The sequence below is a fragment of the Cyprinodon variegatus genome, unplaced genomic scaffold (assembly GCF_000732505.1).
Source record: "Cyprinodon variegatus isolate N-32 unplaced genomic scaffold, C_variegatus-1.0 Scaffold921, whole genome shotgun sequence".
NCBI classification, from domain to species: Eukaryota; Metazoa; Chordata; class Actinopteri; order Cyprinodontiformes; family Cyprinodontidae; genus Cyprinodon; species Cyprinodon variegatus.
Window position 1 is genome coordinate 266,251 of NW_015151374.1, and position 8,443 is coordinate 274,693.

Genomic DNA, 8,443 nt, shown 5'->3' on the forward strand with positions numbered 1-8,443 from the left:
AAACAATCAGAAACAGGCTTCAGGAGGGTGGCCTGAGGGCCCGACGTCCTCTAGTGGGCCCTGTGCTCACTGCCCGGCACCGTGGAGCTCGATTGGCATTTGCCACAGTCTGCCACTTTTCACAGATGAGAGCAGGTTCACCCTGAGCACATGTGACAGACAGGTCTGGAGAAGCCGTGGAGGATGTTATGCTGCGGTTGATAATTTTCATTTCCATCAAATGATGTGGCATCCTTTTGTTCCTAACACATCACCCAGTCCATAACAGTATAAATACACAGCATGATTTTTTCCCCATTGAGATCTGATGTGTTTTCAAAGTGTTCCTTTAATTGTTTTGAGCAGTGAATAATTAAGGTTGAATAAATACTCTTCAAAAGTCCTCATACACACAAAGGCAATGGTTACAGTATATTTTATGAATACTGTATAAATTATTATGCAGTAACAATAAACAGTTTGCGGTATTTTCAGAATCAGTGGATTGGAAATTTAATTTATCTTTCGATCAATAAAGAATTTCTGAATTGAAGCTTGAGCACAAAAAATAGGCCTCACTTAAACATAAACTGTATGAGTCTCTGTGCTTGTTTTTCCCTGAAGGAAGTTACTCACAACAGGTAGCTAGAAATGTGACTCAAGTAATAGCAGTGATACCTAATTTTATTTTTGCTTTAGTAAAAAGGACAATGAAGTAAAATAACCCAGAAAGTTATTTTTGTTTGTTTGGTTTTTGCTAAGTTATTCATAACAAATATAGAAAGAACGTGATTCTGATGAATACCAAGCATGGAGACAGAAAGCAAACAAACATTTCTTTTGAGATAGATGAAAAAGCAACTGCTGAAATACCGAGGGAGTAAAGGAAAAAATGCTAGGCAGCTGGAACTGGAATCAAAGGTATAAGGCTTGAGAGTTTTTATCTTCATCTGGAAAGAGTTCATTTCCAAACATAATGATATCCTGACCGGGGGTGAGGTGGTGATGCAGGCATATAGTGAACATCCAATGTGTGGAGGCCTGAGACCTCAATGAAACCATCCCTGGCTTTAATTACAACCCAGAGATCTGAGTTGCATGGATTCCCCTTCTTTCCACTAAAGTGCCACAATTCTTGGAAAAAAAAAATAGCCTGACCATCTTCGGCTTAAAGCTCATTATAAGAACTTTCCAATAAGCTTGTGGTGAAATGACATCTTTCTTCCACAGGGGGAAGAATTATGATCTCACTTCGTAAAAAAGGCTAAATCCTTAAGCTTTGTGCAAAATTGTAACCCAGCTGTTTTGTTTAAAAGCAAAATTCTTGTTAGCAACAGTGTAATGTATAATATATATATTTTCATATTCATACATTCATATGATCATTTGGATCAAATAGATAGTTTGTATTATTCTACCTGCTAAAGCATAACCTCCAGGATTCAATGATATCCACAGAGTCTCTCCACCAGAGGACATGTAGGCAACTCCTTCACCAAGCAAACGGCCAACGGCTGCCCCTGTGGAAGTACAGAATGCTCTATGAATTTTTACATTGGGTTTAAATATAGCATTCAAAGGCTATTGGTTTTCAAATATGCCAAGGATTTCAAAAGCATATTTCAAAGGAACTCTGAAACAAACACTACAATAAGTTTTAAAACTAACTATATTTACATTGTTTTTTATGCCTTCTAGAAGTGGCGAAATAAGCCCATACTTATCCTCATGTAGAACAAAAACAGTTTTAGCTGTGTGGAAATATTTCTTGTTCCAAAAAGAGGGAAATATGTGGATTTTTTTACAACCTCTGTGTTTCCCCATAATGAAAAGAGTGGCAGAATGCTTAATTATTATGTGCAATAAGCAGATAAATCATAATTAGCAGTTTAAACTTATTTTACATGTCAAAATCATATATTTTATGTAAATGTAAAGATACTGGTAAAATTATATTTGATTTGTGAAAATCTCAAAATGGGCTCAAAGAGATTCGCAAATATTCACGAGGATCCTGTATGGAGAAAAAGATATTCCCATATTATTAAAAGGAAAAAACAGGTTTGAAAAAGAGAAAATGCTTCTTCAATAAAATAATTTCAATTTAAGATTAATTTTCAAAGCATATGCAAAAGTTCAACCAATATTTGTATCGTTTGCAATTTCTTTTGGATTGTATTTTTTCCATTTTTTTTTTAGTTCTTTGAATATTCATTTAGATTTTATTTTACCACACTATATTTTATTATTTCTTTCATAATAAGTTTTTCCATATTTTTGGAGAGAAATAAGTCTGATCTGCTCTTTCATTCTGGGTAAAATATCAAAAAAGTAAAAAAAATAAAATAAAAAAAATAAACGACGTATTATTTGAAAAAAATTATAAAAAAAAAAAATCTGAGTAAACAGCAAACTAAAAATGTTGGCTGGACTTTTTGATGTAGAATTTTTTAAAGTTCCTTTTTTAAAATGCATTTTCTTTCAATTTCCTTTTTTGAACCACGTAATTTGCTTTTAATAATGTTGGAACAAATATCTCTCCATAATCCTGTCTCCTTCTCTTGTTTAAGTTATGTCTCGTTACTCACCGATGACAAACACAGGCATGAAGTATCCGGCTGGCAGAGGCAGCGTGCAGGCCAGGACCAACATCCACATCTCAGAATCAACAACAGAGGAACAGACGGTTAAATCCTCCCAGCTCTGCTGACACCTGCACCGACCATGAGTCACTACCAGCTTGTGTGCTTGCACCACTCAGTTTTACACTCATAAATACTGAATCAATACTATTTCCATTTTGCATTTGGAAACAGAGTTAAAAAGAAAACTAGAGTAAACCATTCCTGAACAAATTGCACTCAAGTTTGTGCTGAACCCATGATGACCACCAGCCTGTTTAAAATGAATAAAAATCAAATCTACATTCAAACCACCTGTAATTTACCTCTTTGAGCAGGGTTGTTATGCCACCAGCTTGCAAAGCGTTAAGATTTCAACGTCAAAAGATTCAATAACATTATCCCTTACATCGAAAGACTCTGTTTTAACATTATGTGTCACAAAACATTTCAGTCTGAAAGGTTAAACTGGCTTTTGTTCGCTGCTCTCATTGTGAAAATGTTAATGCTTTTAAACCTTTGAGGAGTTAGAAAGCTGACAGAACAGATTCAGTAAATGACCTTTAGATTATGTGTACCTTCATGAGCAGAAAGAAAGCCAAAGACAGGAAAATGGGGGTGCCTGATGAGCTCCACTCCAGCGACGCCAGCAGCACAGATGCATTATGGGACTGAGAGCTCCATTGTCTGCTTTCCAGAAGGGAAGTGAGGAGCTGCTTTGTGGTGTACTGATACACAGATATGTGACATTTATGTTACTGTTTGGTCACAAGGAAAGCTGCTGTGAAACAAACAAACACTTAAGATGGTACCTTAACTACCCTGAGTTACCACATCTCAAATAATTCACACATTGATACATAAAATATCTATTTAAACTTGAAACATGCCCTCTAAGAATGAATTGTTTGGAAAAACAACTAATCAATTTGGTTAAAACAATTTTTTTAGAATACCAATATATTGTTCAGAAGCTCACCAAGCCTTTAGTTTTGGATCAACCAATTTAATGGATTAACCAAAAAGCCAATAAAAATGGTAACTGATGGTTTGCTGCTTTGACTGTTTGGCTGTAGTCAAATGTAGCATGGAATATTTATGGATGTAGTGGCGACAGTGGCGTCGGAAAAACGGCTTTCAGTTTCATTAAACAAAATAAGCAATATTTTGGTAGAGTGGCCAATTTGTATTGGTTTTCCATTTTACCATTGTTGATTTGTTGTTTCATCCCAAAGATTAGATGGACACATATCTACCTGTACCAACCAGATTGGTGAAATTCAACCAATTATTTGGCTTTATTGAACAATCAGTTTTCAGGGTGCAGTTTTCAAATGTGTTACAAATGAGAAATGTGGCATGCAACCTTTACTCTAATACCCCTACATAAAATCACAGAATTATCATCAGAATTTACCTATTAGGTCAATAGGGTCTGCGTGTCTGCATTTTAACCTCTGGGTAAATCCAGCCGAACAACATCATGAAGATCAAATAACAAAGCAGAAAGGTCAGGGAGAAAGTTGGGCAGAGGTTTGAAGCAGGGTTAAGTTATGAAATAATATTGCAGCTGTGCTCAGATACAGGTGTTTCTTTAAAGTGACAGGAGGAACAATGAATCATGGGGTGCTGCAGACATCCACACAGTTTAGAGAATCTGCTGACTTGACAAGTATTAAATGGACATCCATAATTATGGCCTAACAGAAGAGCAGTAGCAAAACATCAAGGCATCCAGTTGTGGATGAAGAAGAATGTGTTTAAAGCAGCTGGTTAGAGTTAATTGGGAAATAAAAGGAGTTGAAAGTAGGCCACAATGGAGGAAGATTCGATGGAGCATTTATTTCATGGATGACCAGCTGATGAAGGAGTTTGGTTAAAGCATATTCATTTCTAATAAATTCATTAGCAATGTCCGAACGTCCGCTCTAACCCCTATATACAGTACTAGCCATTTTATATGAGTGTCTGAATTTCTAGTGCATGAAAAAGTCAGCAACTCAAGATTTCCCACGATACACCTTGAGAAGTAGTGTGCAAGCATTGGTCAGTACATGAGCAGATATATACCAGAATGCTTTGCAAGAGCTATCCTCGCAAAGCATCATGGGATTTGTTTTAGGAGCAAGAGAGAACAGAGAGCAGGCGATGTGCAGAGAGCCGGAAACATGTGAAAATAATAAGTAGTGATCATCTGTCCGAACTGTCAGTTAACAGAGTTAAAGGGCTCTAGTGACTAAAGGGTTAATGGTTAGGGCGGATGTTGGGACAGCCATTGAGAAGAAGATTTGAAGATCATTGCTCATGGAAGTCTATGGTTTTAAAAAATCTGTCTCTTGGAGAAAAAAGTTGGTAAGAAAATACCCCAAAAGAATTTAACAGGAATAAATGGTGGGTTAATAAAATACTGTTTTAGGGAGCTGAATAAATATATACTCCTTATTTTTATAATTTGTTTGCTTTGAAAGAAATTTTTATATTTATTTTTTGTATTCTTCTTTAAATATAGTATAATAAAAGAACGTCCCATCTTTAACAGGTTCTATCACTTGATATTGTAATGGGAAATTGTATTTTAACACTCTTATTTATGCTCAGCAAAATGCCTGCTAGACAAGGCTAGATGTGAGTTTTATGTGAGTTTTATCTTCCACGCCTCAAAAGCTGTTTTTTTAGTTTTGTAAAAGGCCGGACCCCTTTAGTCTCAATATTATTTAAAAAATTCTCCTGTTTGGGAAAAAAAAACTGTCTAATTAATCTGGTTGAATCCATCCTGTGCTTCTAAAGTAGTTAGTGAAATCCTCTGTGACCAGAAGAGGCAGAAAAAATGGACAGACTTTATGTTCTCAAGGATTAACAAACATCGCTTGAATGAAGAGCACCCATCTCATTTACTTGGTAAGACTTTAACTTTTTTTCCCAATAAAAATATGAACCAAAATCAGAAACCAAATCAACTAAAAGTGAATTAGGTTTTGATAACAAGGAATAACATAGTAAACAATGGATTAGGGTTATTGATTGCGTAGCTTTTAAACGCTTTGAATCCCACCTTAGAAGCCATGTATTGACCGGCCGACAGAGGAAACGTCAGCGATGCCAGAAAGAAAACAATAAGACCCGAGTACAGACCCTTCCTGCAGAGAGATTTTTACACAACACAAGCATTTCAGTTCTTCTTTAAAAACAGCAAATATGAATCAACAGTTTTGCTTTGTGTGTTCCAGAAAAAAAGTGAGTAAATAAAAAAATTGATCTGTAGAATAATGGAACCGAAGGCCCCACCGTCTGCCTGTCAGAACGTAAAGAAGTCTCACTCTGTTGTCAGCATCTGACAGAAGAACCGGTTGGTTTTGGTGAACCTAAGGATCCACCTGTGGCTGATGAGGTAGCAGCAGCTCAGAGCTCCACACAGCAGCCTGTTTTCAGACAGTGACACAGTCCAGGATGAGAAACCAGGGACTTATTTTCACTCAGGCAGCAACAAATGATCGGAAGGCATTAGACTTGGGGAAGGGATGGGGAGGAGTCCAGGAAATTATATGATGGGAGAAATAAAAAAAAAAGGATGACTAATTAGAACAGAAGGAAAACAGAAGGCCTTATCTTAGTGTGACTTTTATGAATATAGAAAACCAAATGTCAGTTTTTATTAAGTAGCCAAAGACAAATAGAGGACTTGTTTAACTGAGCAGAAGCTGTAAAAGTAAACTAACCCCAGCAGAGCAAACAGGAGGATCTCCAGCGGGAAGAAAGGTAAAGAGGTGGAGAAATTGGTTTTATACAGCGCCTGAAGAGTCTCTGTGGAGACAAAGCAAACCGGAATCATCTGTTTCCAACAGCGAGTAAAGCGTCTAATATTCACTCTGATTATTGGGATGATACTTTAATGAAATCTAACGTTTCCCAAGGCATCTTCCCAAATCAATGATACTGCAGATGATTCATTTACTTTTAACACCAATAATTTCACACGTTAAATCATTAGATTTAACAATAATTAGCCCTTGTTTTCTGAAACAGAAGATGTCTCTGAGCTCCTTTAAAGAAATTATTAGGGATTTCTGAAGTGATATTCTGTTGAACGGTCATAAGCAGGTGATATCATGGATGATACAACTGCAGATAATTATAAACAGACAGGCAATGTGAGAATAAACAATAATATACAAACACTAAAAGAACTGACTGCAAATTAGGATGCAATCTGTGCTTTAGATAAATGATGACCTGGAAACCAGGTTTATATCAGTTTCTAATCTTCATCTTATTTGAAAGTACTCAGCCTCAGTTTTATATATCTAAGTGTGAAGAAAATAAAATTCATCCATCCATCAATCCATTTTCCTTAACGCTTATCCCAAGTGGGGTCGTGAGGGGTGCTGGTGCCTATCTCCAGCTGTCTACGGGCGAGAGGCAGGGTACGCCCTAAACAGGACGCCAGTCCATCACAGGAAAATTTAATTAATTCATTCAAATGTAATCATTCAGGAGTAATAAACACAGAACCACTGCATTAGGTGATGAAGACAAACACAATTTCTGGACCAATTTCAGAATTAATTTAGATTTTACTTTGTTCTAATATGTCAAAAAGAGAAAACTGACTGGTGATTTATTTTAAAGAGTACATGTGAGAATAACCAGGCATTACTATTACCTTAAAAGATACCCTATATAATCACTCTGCATATCAAGACTAAAACAATTAAAAATCACTTTGGAGGGCTGCTCAGTGGCGGAGTGCATAGCACTGCTGCCTTGCAGCAAGAAGGTTCTGGGTTCAATTACCTTTCTGCATGGAGTTTGCATGTTCTCCCAGAGCATGCGTGGGTTCTCTCTGGGTACTCTGGCTTCCTCCCACAGTCCAAAAACATGACTGTTAGGTTAATTAGATTCTCCTTGTGTGTGTGAATGGTTGTTTGTCCTGTTTGTCTCTATGTTGCCCTGTGATGGAGTTGTGACCTTGGGATTAAGCGGGGATGGATGGATGGATCCCTTTTGGAATTGTATTAACATTCTAGTTGTACCTGAATGCAGCATGCACCACCCTTGGGAAATCTTTTATTAAAGGAGATTTCTCCGACTTTAGGATTTGCATCAGCTCATGTGATTCAGGTTCTATGCTGTATATTTTTCAGCTACCAACCTGAATGCTACGTCCCAATATAGTTATGTTAATCTTCATTTGAAAGTTCTGATGTGTCAATAATGTTGAGTGCAGAGTGAACTACATGCCCTATAGTATTAGCCTGAATGTTAACATGAATGTACATGAATGTTCATTGATAACTAAGGCTGCTATGTTTAGGCTAGTTGTGCTACAGAAAACGTAACTGAAATCTGCATATGATTGTTCTGGATGAGTTTTTTGTTCATTGCTTTTGCATACTGAACCATCCAGGGTGTGGCAGATTTTTTGCATTACCAATTACCAATACGTCAGCCTGATGTTTATGTGTGGAACTTCTACAAAAATATATGTAGGAAGTATAAAACCTGATAAGCATGTTACAGTATTGTTAGAACAGAGAAAATGCAGAAAGACAAAAATTGCAAAATTTCAGCAGAGATATTTAATTTTCACCTTTTCTACCGTATATGTAATGCTTACCATCAGTTCAAAAGATTATAGGATGACTTTGCCATAAAATGCAGGTTATTTTTTTGTGTTTCAGTAGCAGAACAATGTAAACTCATTGCTAAACTCTTAGTTCTCAATTTATGTACTTGGTAACACAGTAGGGATGAGTTGATTTCTCCATTTAAAGGTAAGAGGAAAAGTGTTGAATAGGTTTGCTGTACCTGACTGTGTAATAGGTGAGGTTAGTTGCTGTAAAGCA

At 36.5% G+C, this 8,443-nt stretch overlaps 1 protein-coding gene across 1 annotated transcript in view; it reads right to left on the reverse strand.

Annotated features, from left to right (window-relative positions):
• The window catches only part of LOC107099935 (chloride channel protein ClC-Kb-like), a 31,084-nt gene that overhangs the window by 13,713 nt on the left and 8,928 nt on the right, over positions 1 to 8,443 (reverse strand). The window contains exons 8-13 of the mRNA XM_015398263.1: positions 6,317 to 6,401; positions 5,918 to 6,019; positions 5,653 to 5,737; positions 3,179 to 3,328; positions 2,568 to 2,637; positions 1,398 to 1,499 (exon numbers count right to left, since the gene is read on the reverse strand). Coding sequence (XP_015253749.1) covers positions 1,398 to 1,499; positions 2,568 to 2,637; positions 3,179 to 3,328; positions 5,653 to 5,737; positions 5,918 to 6,019; positions 6,317 to 6,401 — 594 coding nt within the window. The remainder of the gene's footprint in view (positions 1 to 1,397; positions 1,500 to 2,567; positions 2,638 to 3,178; positions 3,329 to 5,652; positions 5,738 to 5,917; positions 6,020 to 6,316; positions 6,402 to 8,443) is intronic.